Source organism: Ranitomeya variabilis, chromosome 3 (assembly GCF_051348905.1).
Source record: "Ranitomeya variabilis isolate aRanVar5 chromosome 3, aRanVar5.hap1, whole genome shotgun sequence".
NCBI lineage: Eukaryota > Metazoa > Chordata > Amphibia > Anura > Dendrobatidae > Ranitomeya > Ranitomeya variabilis.
The window spans coordinates 160,576,942-160,593,269 of NC_135234.1; the positions used below are offsets into that span (position 1 = coordinate 160,576,942).

General features: G+C 40.6%; 1 protein-coding gene across 2 annotated transcripts in view; it reads left to right on the forward strand.

Annotated features, from left to right (window-relative positions):
* The window catches only part of RPGR (retinitis pigmentosa GTPase regulator), a 66,800-nt gene that overhangs the window by 45,459 nt on the left and 5,013 nt on the right, over positions 1-16,328 (forward strand). Inside the window, exons 11-14 of one of the 2 annotated variants that reach the window (XM_077294767.1) lie at positions 576-750; positions 1,190-1,293; positions 10,670-10,729; positions 11,907-13,892. In XM_077294767.1, coding sequence (XP_077150882.1) covers positions 576-750; positions 1,190-1,293; positions 10,670-10,729; positions 11,907-13,757 — 2,190 coding nt within the window. In that variant the 3' untranslated portion in view covers positions 13,758-13,892. Of the gene's footprint in view, positions 1-575; positions 751-1,189; positions 1,294-10,669; positions 10,730-11,906; positions 13,893-16,328 lie in introns of those variants that run through there. The other variant, XM_077294769.1, reaches the window with a different exon arrangement.

The following is a 16,328-nucleotide window of genomic DNA, read 5'->3' on the forward strand; positions in this document are numbered from 1 at the left end:
TTCTTGTTTGTAATATTACCGATTCAAAAATGGAGTTTTCCAAGCAATAAAAATAGTTTTTAATAGGCTCAGATTGCATATATAAAATTAAATTAGTAATCAGATGCTTGTCTGGTTCATGCTAGTCTTCACTCCCAGCACACCAGAATTGCCCACTCGGCCAATCATTATCTTAGGCTGGCATTTCTGCCCATTTCTCATTTGACTAGATGGACCTTGAAGTAAAGACCAGCAGGGACCAGGTAATTATCAGAATAGATGGCTGCGAGGGATCTGTGATTATGTGTATTACCTTTTCTACTTTTCAAGTAGTCTAAGCCCTTTTAAATAAATCCCTTTAATTTAGTTGCGTCTGCACTGTCATGGTGACCACTACCCCACCATGGCCATTGGGAGCATGAGGTTCATTACTATTCACATATTCACTGCAGAATCCTCCTTTTGGTAATCGGCAGTGCCTTTCAGTTTTTTAACAGCTGCTTAGAATCTGAGGCTTGCTTTCAAGAATTGTGCTTCAATTAATTTTCTCTCATTGTAAGGAAAGTTTATGCATAATTGGTTTCTCTTTCTTCAAGAAACATTCTCCTGAACAGATACGTGACCTGACTCGCACCCTGCCACCATTAAATAATAATTTACTGGAATCTTCGCTGCCGGTTCCCAGCAGCACCGTTCCTCCAAATCTTCTTAAAGTAAGACAAGTCAGTAGTGAATCAAGTGCCCATGACTCCGCTGCAGCCTCTAAATCAGGTAAAAGAAGAAGAATTGTAAAGCAACATCCATAATGGCAATCAAACATTATTCTCTAACCTGTCAACTAGTAAAATAATAAATGTAGATATCAGCTGGCTTCACGGGAGCCTTTATAGTACCGTAGCATATACTTTATAGTGACATTAGCTTATTTTTCTAATAATTAGTGAACGCTAGAGATTGAAATAAATGGCAATTAATATCTGATTTTACTTGGAGAAGGTACAATCAGCCTGGCATTTCCCCTGCCGAAGAAATCTAGTATTACATGATGACCATTCACAGAAATGGGTCATAGTAGGGGGGCCCCATCTATGATGATCATATCCACACGGACAGGAGTGTTTTTGTTTTTTTTCTGCATGTGACAAAACGTTATTGTACAATTTTGCTTTGGTTCTTCACCGTTTATTGACTTGACTTGTTTATTTTGCAGTTGAAACTAAAAGTCATGGCCTTGTGAAAAGCTTTTCTATGGAAGACCAATCTGACCGCCTGAGCCAACACAGTTTTGGGGGCACCACAGACATTTTAAACATGGTACGACTATTAAACAATTTTTTTTGCCATTTTTACCTATATAAATGGATCCTGGATGAATACTATGTAGGTAAAAATCAAAATGATCACCAAAGGTGGACCTTTACTTAAAAATAAACTACTTAGAAATAATTACTTTTTAATAGTACCAATACTTGTGAAATGAAAAACAAGCACTTTTGCAGATACTAGGTTTTAATGAAGACTATCTATTTTGTGTCTGCCACTCCTACTGAGACACACAGCGATGTCCGAAAATGTTGGCACCATTGAAATTGTTACAGAAGATGAAGTATTTCTTACAGGCAATTATTGAAATTACACTGACACTGATGCACCCTGAGCCTGCAGGACAGCTTCGGTTTCTTTGGAACTTGCTTTTCCACCATCCCGACTATTCTGCTTTTGAACATTTCATAAATTTTTTGTCTGCCATCCACATCCAGGGAGATGGGTTGTAAACATCTTAATTATTTTGTGCATCATGGACAAAGGAACATCAAGTAACCTTGAGATTGTTGATATTGTTTTAAACAATTTTGGTTCTCAAGTCCTCAGACAGCTCTCTTCTCCTCTTTCTGTTCTCCATGCTTAGTGAGGCACACACAGACACACAATGCAAAGACTGAGTCAACTTCTCCCCTTTTTATCTGATTGCAGGTGTGATTTTCATATTGCCCACACCTGTTACTTGCCCCAGGTAAGTTTGAACGAGCATTAAATGCTTCAAACAAAGTTGGTTACCCACAATTTTGGATAGATGCCAACCATTTTTTCCCATCCATTTTGGGGGTTTTGTGTGAAATTATGTCCAATTTGCCTTTTTTCCCTCAGTTTTTTTTTGCGTTGTTTCAATACACAAATAAAATAAACATGTGTATAACAAAATGTGTGTAATTGCAATAATTTTCCCGGAGAAATACTTCATTTTCTGGAACAATTTCAGGGGAGCCAAAACTTTCGTCCATGACTCTTCCTCTTACCTCTTTGTAACAGATTGCAGCAAAACCTGTATAATCCGATCCTGCAGTCATCCATCCATTTCTTATCCATACTAACCTACAGAATGTAGGTTAGATGTAGAGGGAACAAATTAGTCAGGTGACACATTTAAAAAATAAAAAAGGCAAATGTGTAAAGTTGATTTTATGATTGAGAAGGTGAAATGTGATTTTAAAAGAAAAAAACATGATCAACAAGTACTGATCGAAAAACAGCACTGTGCAAAAGTTTTAGGCAGGAGTGGATAAAAATGCTTCAAAGTAATAATGCTTGAGAAAATAAGTGTTCATAGTTATTTTATTAATTTTGTCAATTAAATAACATGCAAAGTGAATGAAAACAATAGAAACCTATCAATATTTGTTGTGGCCTACCTTTGCCTTCAAAAGAGCATCAGGCATCAATTCTTCTGTGTACACTTGCACACAGTTTTTTTAGGAACTCAGCAGAGAGGATGTTCCAAATATCTTGGAAAACCAACTACAAACATTCCGGTGATGTACAGTTGCGCAGATCCTCTCATCTCATCTTGTAATCCCAGACGGACTCACTGTTGTGTCATCACTTCCAGGATTCTTTGTTTTTTTTACATTAAATCAATTTTCCAAGGAAAAAGAAAATACATCTGAATAAAGGCAGTTAATCAAAAGTAGATTTTTAAAGCAATCTTGTAGGAAAAGGCAACAATTTGTGATGAGCGTACAAGCTCGGATAATGTGTTAACCGAGTTTCTTCGGCGTGCTCGAAAAATATGTTAAGAGTCCCCGCACCTGCATGTTTCATGGCTGTTCGACAGCTGCAACCCATGCATGGAGTGCCTGTTTGTTAGACAATCCCTGTATGTGTTGCGGCCGTCGAATAGTTGCGAGACATGCAGGTGTGGGGACTCAAACATATTTTTTTGAAGACCCCCGGTTAGCACACGATCATGCTCAGATAACACCTTATCCGAGCACTTTTGCTCATCACTAGTAATAATGCATTTCAGAGCTATCACTTCCTTTCTCAAATTAAGATTATGTACTGTTAAGCCAGAGGGGTAGTCTTTAAAGAAGCACTACCATCAAAATTTTATCCTCTTAGTACATTGCAGTCATCATATTATATGCCATTTCCTTGCGTGACTCATTAGTCACTGCACAAGTCCCTGACATGGGGAGAAGGGAGCAGCTGGGTCAGGAGTTGAAGAAGGGGATGACTCATGCAGGTAAAGGAGACTCCTGTTTCTACATAGAGCTTAGAAGGATTCAGCTAGTCTGTTTTTAATCATGTCATGTCCTAGAAATTTAGGAAAAGAGAAGAATTTACTGGTGCTTTATAATATGATGTGTTGCAACCAGAGCTGGGCCGCACAGACTGTTACACCCAGCCGTGGCGCACGTGGACTTGTGGACCCACTGTGCTACAGTGCTGAGCCTACCAAGGAAGGGGCGTAGCTAAGCAGATACCTTGGTGTCCACTAGAGCCTCTAGTGGTGAGGTCAGGCTTGTGTGGCAGGTAATCGCCAGGTACAACTCCTGGGCAGAACCTGGTACTGCAGCTGCTGACCTCAGGGCTTAGTACAGACACGCCAGTCTAGGATTCAGGATCAGGGTTAGGCCACCCATGGACTAGATAAGTGTTCATGCACTGGGCTGCATGGGGAACTCGGGAACAGGACTGGCTGCTTTGGGACCAAGGGACAATGTTCAGGCACTGACCTCTTCGAGACCATAGGACAGGGTTTAGGCACTGGTAGCTTTAGGACCAGAGGACAGGGTTCACGACTGGCCCACACTGGGACCTGGGGATTACGGATACAGAATTGGCCCCACTGGAACCAGGGAATAACGTTAAGGCTCTGGCCACACCGGGACCAACGCACCTCACAAGTCACTAGCAGTACACCTCTCTAACTAATTATTCCATATGTTGCTTGGCGACTCCCTATGGATAGATGTACTGCTTATGCTAAAATGCCTCTCTGCTACAAGCTTGTTAAATGGTGCTGTCAGTCATTGACAGCGGATTTAAGCTTGTTAACATGGGTGGATCTGAGGTCCACCTGCGGCTGTTAGAGGCACTTGATGGCTGATTAAATCAGCCAATTCCCTACATGTAATCGGGAACTACTTTTGAGGCACAGTGCAAAACTCAGAAAGGAAGGAGCGTCATAATTTAGTGCATATTTTACTGTTATGGTTTGTGGGTGCTATGATCCACTGGGAGAGCCCCTGAGCTGCCAGAACAGCTGAACCCCCCGTAGATAACCACATTTTACCAACTACACATCTTATTTCATTCTTTTAAGGGTGCGGTGATCATATTGACACCACAGGTGTGTCACAGAATTTTATACTATTGGGCAGTGAAGGAAAAAAAATTACATCTTTACCACAAAAATTTTGTTGTACCCTAGATTTTACGTTTTCACAAAGAAAAATGGGTAAAAATGGCACCAAAATTTGTCCCACAATTTCTGCGGAATGTAGAAATACCCCATATGTGGCTGTACAGTACTGCTTAAGCCATAAGGCGAGACTTGGGAGGAACGGAGCGCTGTTTGTCCCCTGCAGCGCAGAGTTTTCTACAATAGTTTGTGGACTTCTTATACAAAACCTCTAAGTGCTAGAAGAGCAAAATCCCCCCCCTCAACTAACCCCATTTTGGAAATTCTACCCCTTATGCTCCGCTTGTGCTTCTGGAGACCTTTATCTAGGTAGCGCAGAATTTGCTGGAGTTCTTTTGGGGGGGTGAGGAGCCATAGAGCCTTTCCAGAGCCTTTTTACTATCAGTAAGGTGGAAGCCCCCTATGTTTCCGTTAACAGATGACCTGTGTGGAGACTAACTTTTTTTGTGGATTGAGTTGAAGCTTTTATTGGGAACATTTCACATCGCACTGGCAAGTGCAAGTGTACCTAGAAGAATAGATGCTATTTTGAAGGCAAAGGCAAGTCACATCAAATACCGATTTAATTTGGATTTCTCTTGTTTTCGTTCACTTTTTAATTCATTTAATTGCATTTTTTAATTCATAAAAATAAACTATCATTGTATTTAAGTATTCTTACTTTGAAAAATCGGAGGAAACCGGAGTATAAAGGGTAAAACAAATAATATTTTATTATAACAACACATCAGAATATATAACACATTTAATAAAGCTAAAAACAGGATGATGTGCCGGATCAGAATGGCATCACCAATGCCCCAGGGGAGGGAAAGGCTGCTCCAAGTGTAAAACTGCATTCATCAGGGCCAAGTGGTCCAAAAATATATTTCAAAATAAGCAGCAAGAGCAGCACTTACCAAGGGGTGAGATGGGGAAGGTGAGCCGGGATCACATACACGAACGCCCCAACGCACGTTTCGCTATTAGGTGTGTCAGCTTTCTCAAGGGGATAGCTGAATGTACCGGTAAGGACCTTTTTATCTCATTGGTGGTAACAGTGGGGCTGGTCACATGTTGTGAACCAGCCAATTGTCCCAGCACTAGCGGCGCGTGCGCGCTGCGAGCTGCAGGTCCTGCGCCGGCCGTGGCGTCAAGCCCTACCGCGCATGCGCAGGAATATGAATTCACTGCGTAGCTGCGGCAGGCCTGGAGACGCCAAGGCAGGAGAAGGAGCCGCGGCATACACAGCGCGCACGCGCACGGCTGAATGGACATAACCCACACAGCTCCCCACAACATCTAGCGCCAATGCACGGTAAATATACAGTAATGCAGAGAGAGGGCTTTCATCGTTTTCATATTCATAATTTCTTTTTCTGAGTAGAAGTAAAGATGCCCTTATGTCAGGCGCAATGTGTGGGAGACTTGAAAATCCTGCTGGAAACATCTAGGAATATGTCTGGGATAAGCGGATCGATGCCAGGATACATACAGACTAAAACATAAAAGAAGAAACAAATAAATATTAAAAACAAATATACATTATTAGGATCCAATTATATGATCCAGGGGGTGCAAAATGATGGAAAAGAAAATGGGGAGTCAAATAGGCCCCAGGATATAGTAACATCTTACAGGAAAGAGGAAAAACTCAATGCCTCATTGAGTCCATTAGGGACCAAGGTATTGAGGCGAACTATCCAGTTCGCCTCATGTTGGGCTAAGAGTTTTTTGTAATTCCCACCCCTCACCCCAAGATGTAGACTTTCGATCCCTCTGATCCGAAGAGACCCCGCGTCACAATTATGGAAAGTCCTAAAGTGACGCGGGATAGTCTTCAGCTCAGAGGGATCGACCACCAGCCTGGCTGCGCCAATGTCACGGACATGCTCACGCACCCTAATTCTAAGTTCCCTAGATGTTAAACCAATATAGATGCGGGGGCAGGCACATGTGGCATAATATATTACATTACTTGTACCACACGAAATGTGCTGTCTGATCTGAAACTGTCTGAGCCCATCTGATGTCTCAAAAGTAGAAGTCCGTTCGACATTGGCGCAAGCCAGGCAGTGGCCACACCGAAAACACCCCAGGAGAGGGCCCCGAGTGCCAAAAATATTTTTAATTGGTGGAACATAATGGCTCCTAACCAGGAGATTACCTAAATTCGGTGCCCTCCTGGCTGTCATAGCGGGGAATTCACCTAGACTCTTCCCCAGGGCGGGCTCTGTCATCAAAATAGACCAGTGTTTCTTCAGGATGCCCCTCATGTTTTGCCATTCATGATTATATGTACCAATGAATCTGATGGTATCATCATTGGTATTAGTTTTCTTCCTTTTATTAGCATATAATAGGTCACTGCGCCGAGTTCTTCTTGCCCTATCAAACCCACGCTTGATACTCCTGCGGCTATAGCCGCGTGCCAAAAAGCGGGATTGTAGGTCCACCGCTTGATTTTGGAATTTTTGGTCGGATGAGCAGATCCGTCTCATCCTAAGGAACTGTCCGACCGGGACAGCTCTGATAGTGGTAGGATTGTGTGCTGAATCTGCACGAATCAAAGCATTGACAGAGGTTGGTTTTCGAAAGACGTCAGTCTGGATATATCCGGCATCGTCAACCTCCAGAGTGACGTCTAAGAAATCTTAGACGTCACTCTGTAGGTTGACGATGCCGGATATATCCAGACTGACGTCTTTCGAAAACCAACCTCTGTCAATGCTTTGATTCGTGCAGATTCAGCACACAATCCTACCACTATCAGAAAGGATAAAAGGAAGAAAACTAATACCAATGATGATACCATCAGATTCATTGGTACATATAATCATGAATGGCAAAACATGAGGGGCATCCTGAAGAAACACTGGTCTATTTTGATGACAGAGCCCGCCCTGGGGAAGAGTCTAGGTGAATTCCCCGCTATGACAGCCAGGAGGGCACCGAATTTAGGTAATCTCCTGGTTAGGAGCCATTATGTTCCACCAATTAAAAATATTTTTGGCACTCGGGGCCCTCTCCTGGGGTGTTTTCGGTGTGGCCACTGCCTGGCTTGCGCCAATGTCGAACGGACTTCTACTTTTGAGACATCAGATGGGCTCAGACAGTTTCAGATCAGACAGCACATTTCGTGTGGTACAAGTAATGTAATATATTATGCCACATGTGCCTGCCCCCGCATCTATATTGGTTTAACATCTAGGGAACTTAGAATTAGGGTGCGTGAGCATGTCCGTGACATTGGCGCAGCCAGGCTGGTGGTCGATCCCTCTGAGCTGAAGACTATCCCGCGTCACTTTAGGACTTTCCATAATTGTGACGCGGGGTCTCTTCGGATCAGAGGGATCGAAAGTCTACATCTTGGGGTGAGGGGTGGGAATTACAAAAAACTCTTAGCCCAACATGAGGCGAACTGGATAGTTCGCCTCAATACCTTGGTCCCTAATGGACTCAATGAGGCATTGAGTTTTTCCTCTTTCCTGTAAGATGTTACTATATCCTGGGGCCTATTTGACTCCCCATTTTCTTTTCCATCATTTTGCACCCCCTGGATCATATAATTGGATCCTAATAATGTATATTTGTTTTTAATATTTATTTGTTTCTTCTTTTATGTTTTAGTCTGTATGTATCCTGGCATCGATCCGCTTATCCCAGACATATTCCTAGATGTTTCCAGCAGGATTTTCAAGTCTCCCACACATTGCGCCTGACATAAGGGCATCTTTACTTCTACTCAGAAAAAGAAATTATGAATATGAAAACGATGAAAGCCCTCTCTCTGCATTACTGTATATTTACCGTGCATTGGCGCTAGATGTTGTGGGGAGCTGTGTGGGTTATGTCCATTCAGCCGTGCGCGTGCGCGCTGTGTATGCCGCGGCTCCTTCTCCTGCCTTGGCGTCTCCAGGCCTGCCGCAGCTGCGCAGTGAATTCATATTCCTGCGCATGCGCGGTAGGGCTTGACGCCACGGCCGGCGCAGGACCTGCGGCTCGCAGCGCGCACGCGCCGCTAGTGCTGGGACAATTGGCTGGTTCACAACATGTGACCAGCCCCACTGTTACCACCAATGAGATAAAAAGGTCCTTACCGGTACATTCAGCTATCCCCTTGAGAAAGCTGACACACCTAATAGCGAAACGTGCGTTGGGGCGTTCGTGTATGTGATCCCGGCTCACCTTCCCCATCTCACCCCTTGGTAAGTGCTGCTCTTGCTGCTTATTTTGAAATATATTTTTGGACCACTTGGCCTTGATGAATGCAGTTTTACACTTGGAGCAGCCTTTCCCTCCCCTGGGGCATTGGTGATGCCATTCTGATCCGGCACATCATCCTGTTTTTAGCTTTATTAAATGTGTTATATATTCTGATGTGTTGTTATAATAAAATATTATTTGTTTTACCCTTTATACTCCGGTTTCCTCCGATTTTTCATGCTCATATGGAGTAGGGTATATGTGCTTTTCCTGCTGGTACTTATGCAGTGCTTTATAACATAATGTGGATGTCTGGTTATTTATCTCCAAGTATTCTTACTTTGCAGCATTTTATTCATACCTGCCTAAACCTTTGCACAGTACTGTTTGTGATTACTTCTATTATGCTTTGCAAAGAACATATATACCGTATTTTTCGCTTTGTAAGACGCTCCTGATTATTAGACAAACCCCAAATTTTAAGGAGAAAAATAGGAAAAAACTTTTTCTTATAATCCATGCGTCTTATTGCTTACCGGGGGTTGTGGCTCAGGGTCGCTGCTGGAGGAGGCAAGAGTGGAGCGTTGCTGCAGGCTGGGATGAGGGGGTGTGCAGGTGTCAGGGAAATAAAGTGCGTCTTAGGCTTCTTTCACACTTCTGTCTTCCAAATCTGCACAGAATCCGTCAAGATGTTGAAATGACGGATCCTGTGCAGATTGTGGAAAACGTGAGCACTGGGCCCGTCTTTCTGACGGACCCGTTGAGCCTATGTGCACCTGTTGTGTATGCGTCTTCGCAGCAGTTTTCCGCTGCGAAAACGCATACACAACACAAACCAGGTTAAAAAAAATAAAAAATAGCAGTATTCTCACCTACCGGCGTTCCCACGCAGCGATGCTCTCGGCAGCTAGCGTTCCTAGTAATACATTGCGAAATGTCGCGAGAAGTCACGGTCAGTGTAAAACTAGGAAGTAATGCTAGCTGCCGGGAACATCGCTGCACGGGAACGCCGGTAGGTGAGAATACTGCTATTTTTTTTTTTTTTTATTATTTTTAACATTATATCTTGTTACTATTGATGCTGCATAGGCAGCATCAATAGTAAATAGAGAAAGAGAGCGAGCGAGTGAGAATTTCCCTGACGGGAAATTCTTCCACGCATGCTCTCTTTGAAAAGGCGGGCCCCGTCTCTGGATTCACAGGCAGCGACGCATCGCTGACCGATTTTCCGACGTGCAGAAAAAAATGTTCCTCTGAACATTTTCTCTGCCCGATGGACCGTTTTTTTTATGCAGGATCCAGTGAAAGATGGATGAAACTGATGGCCATCCGTCATAATCCGTCGCTAATACAAGTCTATGAGAAAATGCAGGATCCTGCTAATTTTTTTGCAGGATCCAACAGATTGTGACGGGAGCTGAAAGATGGAAGTGTGAAAGAGGCCTAACAAAGCGAAAAATACGGCAATGGCAAATTTTCAAATACAGGGTGGAAATTCTTGTTTTATATACATTGCATATTTTGTGTATTCATTTTATGTATTTTATGGTGGTGAATTCTGTTGTATGTATTTATTATTCTGGTGCATACTAAGATATATGAAATGCTCTATGCGGCGTATTTATCTTATTAAAGCCAATTGCAAATATGTAATGCAAAGTTCTCCATTTTCTAGATTTTTGTGTTAGAAAATATAGCGATATATTAAAATGTTTCCATTTGAGCGCTGTGAATTGTTCTATATGAAACTACCATGAAAATAATAGTTGCAATATATTCATGATATGATTACAATTTTAGACACATGCAGTAAGCTTGAACCAAGGTAACAGCACCTTCTCACCAGTTCACAAGAGAAAGGTAAGTGAGATTCTTCGCTAGTGACATTTTAAAAAAATGAGGCATGATTTTTAAAGAAATTTGGAACGTTTTATTTAACAGTAAACATAGACAATCATCCAAGAACATTAAGCGCTTGTTCACGTGATGTTATGGCTCTTCTCTTGGAGTACTCAGCAAACTTATACATTACATTTATTCATAAAGCTGCATTCACTTTGATGTGGCCAAAATAGAAGTTTTTGTTGTCTTCTTTGGGCCAGTGTATGTAGAAATGCCTTTTATTTGAACCAGGGAATACTGTAGACGAGTATGCTATTTCAAGAGTATTTTAAAAAATATATACCATGTTTTTACAATGGGAATTTGTGAGCAACATATTCCATTGGACGTTTAAATGGTAATCCTTTTGGTTCTAGAAATATAGTAAACGCTGTGCAGATTTCAAGCTAGTGAGTGGGCAAATATTTTTTCTAACTGATCTGCCTGGAAAAGAATTATAATAAAAAGAGAATCCACGTCCTGATCAGTACATGGTGACAGTCCCCCTGTATTAGCTGCTATATTACCTGGACAATTTTAGTAGCATTCAGTGTTATTGATGAGCAGCAAAGGGCTAAGTTGAAAGGTTAACAATTTTTTTTTTTGAATACTCCAAAATATAGCTGGTTCATCTGTACTGATATTATATTTGAAGACATTACATATAAGAAATCGTTTACCATGCACTGTTACTATTTCTGTGTTGGAGAGGTCAACCATTCTTTGACATGTAAAGCTTTATTAGCTTTTTACACCTTATTTAATATATTTTGTTGATATAACATTTTCCGTTTCTGGACAACCATTAGGGAATGCCAAAAAATAGGTTTGCTCATTAGTTTGTGTTATAAAATATGATTTTTCATTTCCATCTTTTCTTTCTTCTTTTGCTCAGTGTTTATGCTTTTTGGTTTATAGCAGTCTGCTGCTATAATAAAATAATGTCCCACATGTCTGGAATCTGATAACTATGTATAGGTACATATTGTACTTCTCCCCAATTCCAGTCTGTAGCGCAACATTTTGTTATAGTAAAGTACTCATTTCATATATCTATTATCTGTTTTTATTCTTTTTGCTTTCTCATGCTTTTCATTCCATCTGTTCTTATTCTTTCAATTTTTCTTCTTCATTGTGTTGCCTCTCGATGGAATAGAAGAACATTAAAAATGTGGAACTTAAAGGTGATGGTAAGGTTGAGATGAAGGAAAGGAGCAGATCTCTACATTCATCACTGTCTTTAAAAAGCAGTTCTTATAGTAATGAATCTGGAATTGCTTGTACAGATGCCCAAGCAGATGCGGTTAAAAACTACACACAGGACAAATCTCGAAGGGCATCTGAAGCTGGAAAATCTAAATTTGTTTCTAGTCAAGAACAGTTAAATATTGCTACAAATGCTAAGTCAGATAGGTCCATTTCTAAGAGAAATATCATAAGACTTGAAAAGCAAATATCAAAAGATAGCCAAGCAGACCTAAGGAAGGTTCAATCTGGGGTCACTAGTGAGTCTGACAGCGCCGCCACCTCTCAAATTAATAAAATTAATAAACCTCGTAAACACCCTCAGGTTGTTCGTGTAAGAAGCCACGAGGCCATGGAAGGGCTAAAGACAGTGAGCAGTAGAGACAGGAGCCGATTTGTAAGCAAGCCTAGTCATACTTCATACTCTTCATCTAGTTCTGAAAATGTAGCAGAGAAATTCATAAAAGGTGTTAGTTTAGTCACAAACCTAATAAACAATGTGCAAGATGATAGCCATCATGTAGAGAAAGGATTGAAATGTAATGATGGCAATACAGTACTATCTTTTAAGGATAAACCTAGTTCTGATAGTACTAAATGTTCACAAGAGCAAGCTAAACAGAAATATTTTAAGAAAAAGAAAGAAGCTGAAATTGTCGCTAAGCAAAAAGCAAGCGTGGAAGAAAACAAAATGAAGAAAAGAGAAGAATATGATCAAAAGGCGGTCAATGATGAAAAAAAGAAAGTTAGGGGAAAAGAAGATATAATAAAAGATAAGAAGGTAGAAACTTCAGAATTGGAAGAGGATGAAGAAGAAGGGGAAGACACTGAAAATGAGGAAGCTGAAAGAGAGGATACACAGACTGAAGGACAAGAGGAAGAAGAGGATGAGGAGGATGAAAAAGATGAGGAAGAGGGTGAGGAGGATGAAAAAGATGAGGAAGAGGGGGAGGACGAGGAAGAGGGTGACGAGGAGGGCGACGAAGAGGAGGGCGAGGAGGAGGACAAAGAAGAAGAAGGTGAGGAGGAGGATGAAGAAGGTGAGGAGGAGGAAGAAGAAGGTGAGGAAGGTGAGGAGGAGGATGAAGAGGGTGAGGAAGAGGAGGACAAAGAGGGTGAGAATGAGGGTGAGGAGGAGGACGAAGAAGAGAGTGAGGAGGAGGACGAAGAAGAGGGTGAGGAAGAGGACGAAGAAGAGGGTGAGGAAGAGGGTGAGGAGGAGGACGAAGAAGAGAGTGAGGAGGAGGACGAAGAGGGTGAGGAGGAGGACGAAGAAGAGGGTGAGGAAGAGGACGAAGAAGAGGGTGAGGAGGAGGAGGACGAAGAAGAGGGTGAGGAGGAGGACGAAGAAGAGGGTGAGGAAGAGGACGAAGAAGAGGGTGAGGAGGAGGACGAAGAAGAGGGTGAGGAGGAGGACGAAGAAGAGGGTGAGGAGGAGGACGAAGAAGAGGGTGAGGAGGAGGACGAAGAAGAGGGTGAGGAGGAAGAGGAGGAGGAAGAAGAGGATGGTAAAAAAGAAGCAAAAGAAAAAATCATTGAGAAGAGTCAAAAAGAGAAAAATGAAATTGTGAGAAATATGTTTTTATCAAAGAAACTGAACAAAGAAACTGAAAATCAGAAAAAGAATGTTAAGAACATTAAAAAACATGACCTTCAAGAATTAAAATCCATAAAATCAAAAAGTTTAGCAAAAATTAAGTCTCTGGAACAATCTGTTAAATTCTGGGATAATATTTTACCACAATACCTAACACTCAAATAATACTTTAAAGGTTATATACACTTTCGCATAGAATTTTTAATTTGTTTCCTAAATGTGAAGTTAGGCAATGTTCTAAATAGTCTTAAACACTTTCTGACATTTTGCTGCTGCACTCTGTTAGCCCTTTATACATCAACAGTGAGAGGGTTCTACACAGATCTCCACAGTGTAGGGAGAGGGGAAAAGTATCTGCAGTCTCATGGAGGGCAGAGAAAACAGGCTACACACAAGAAACAAGTCACATGAAGAAGAAATAAGTGCAAGATACAATCTGTGCTGATATATGATTTAATGAAGACCGCAGCACCCCTGGATACAAACAGAGCTCACTTCCAGCCTATATTACTACTCCCACAAGAGAAAAATCTCAACCCTTAATCAGAAAACTGCATAGCAGGAAATTGAATAAAGGAAGATTCCTTATTGAAGCTGAATTATTTAACTAAAATGAATTACTTATTTAAGAAGTATTTTCACCATGTCAAGGGTGTCTGTAGCTTTCAATTTCCCATGAAATAATCAAATTTTGTCCAACTGCCACAGAAGAATATAGAGAATACTTTTGGTATTATAGAGACTGTTGAGAAAGAAAATGTTCACTTTTTGTGTAAGTTAGAGGGATTTCCGAAATGGTTATTTTACCTTGTATCCCACGTGTGGTCTTCAGGGGTGATGACTGCTTCAGCTGTCGCATCAATGGACTTTATACGGCGACACAACCCTTTTAATGTTGTGTTATTAGATTTTCTTGTATCGTCAAATCTAATGATACTATTTACTGTCAGCCTTATTTTTTATTTCTCTTTTTATTTCTCACAAATATAATTTATACGACTAAAAACTTGACTCTTCTCCACCATTTGGTTTATAATCTTGTTACATTTCATGACTCCTACACTTTGTGTGTTGACATTCAAGATTTCTTCCTGTTGGTGCTGAGATGTTTTCTGCCTTGCTGCTATATCTTTTTTTTATTTTGTTTTATTTTATGTTCCTTTTTTTATTTTTTTGTATTTATCTAACATTTAATACACATATTGTATGTATACATTATATATGGGAATTGTGATGTCTGAGTAAATTCAGCTATCAATACATTCAGTTTGTAATCTGGTTTTATTTTTGCCTGTTTTTTATTTTTATTTTTTAAATAAAATAATAAAGGCCGAACTGTACAGTAAATGCACTTCATGGCCAACAGTATGTGGACTACCATTTCAGTGCTGTAATTGATAAATTCCTAAAAGAAATTTGTCATCGGTAAATGACCAGTTGTTTAAGTCCCTTTTTTATTTTAACTTTTTTTTTATTTATTTATTTTTTTTTTAATCAATATATCAAAAACAAAACAAAAAAGCATATCAAAACAGAAAATGGTCAATGTTGACACTGGCCTCTAGGCCAAATATTATACTGTTACTATACTGTTACTACTGTTACCTCATCTTCTTTTAGCAGCCACATAAATGCAAGTAGCAATAGCCAAGATCTGACGCTGTTGGGTTGTATACAAGTCATTTCTGGGTAGAGGTCATTGTGAAGGGAGTGAGAGGAGGTGAGCTGTGATATAACGTACTGGCAATGGGGTATCTCTTGTTATCTACTGTATATAGAGGTGTTACCTTTTATTGTTGCCCTGTCTGGGAGGCAATCAGACTAATATTAGTCTTAGTGGCTAATGTGAAAATAACAAGATTTCTGATTATTTCTGTTTAATATAAATAGTAATATGACAAATTGAACGGAAAAAATAAGTTATAAGATTTTTAGAACATAAACATTTTCTGATGACCCTTTTTGAATGAAAACATCATGCCCTGAACATGGGGTCAGCAACATAGCGAATCAGAAGAACTATGCTACATTTCTAATTGGGGGTATTGGCAAATATTATTACAATTATTACACCTGCTACATATTGGGATAGGATCTTGGAGATGAGAATATTCCTCTAACCATATAAGCAGCATTTATTTTCAGTGTCTGTAAAGAAAAATGTATCAGACATAGTAGTTACAGTAGTTCCCATAAAATTGTAATATAGTGCCAATAGAGGAGTTCCTCATATCTCCCTGCTTATATAAAGAACATGATATAGTACAGCACACGGACTGGTGCCACCGTGGTCCCTAGTTAGTGCACGGTATTACAGCTTAGCACTTTTCAAGTGAATGAGGTATAGTGGCATGGCAGACATAGAGCTCTTTTATATGATCTTGTAAAACTCCTTTAAGTTTTTTTTTTTGCAGATCTTCCAAAGAAAGCTGTTCCTTAGTAATGACATGTGACACGATACACAAGCTTTTACCAGTGAGGGGCAGCATGTCTGTTTATTTGAGTCTAGCTAGCCATCTATCTGTTCTCCTTCCTGCTTGTCTCGTTCTCTGTATAAGTCGGAACATGCACATTCTCTGAAACTCTACAGGCTAAGGCCCATGGGTAAAAACCATTTAATTATTGGAGGGATTGGACTGGGTTTGCACATTAATGTGCAAAATCTTATTTTGCATCTAAAAACTATGTATTTTGAAGGGCTTGTTGCAGCATTTTGGCTGCAGCAGTTGCGTTCTG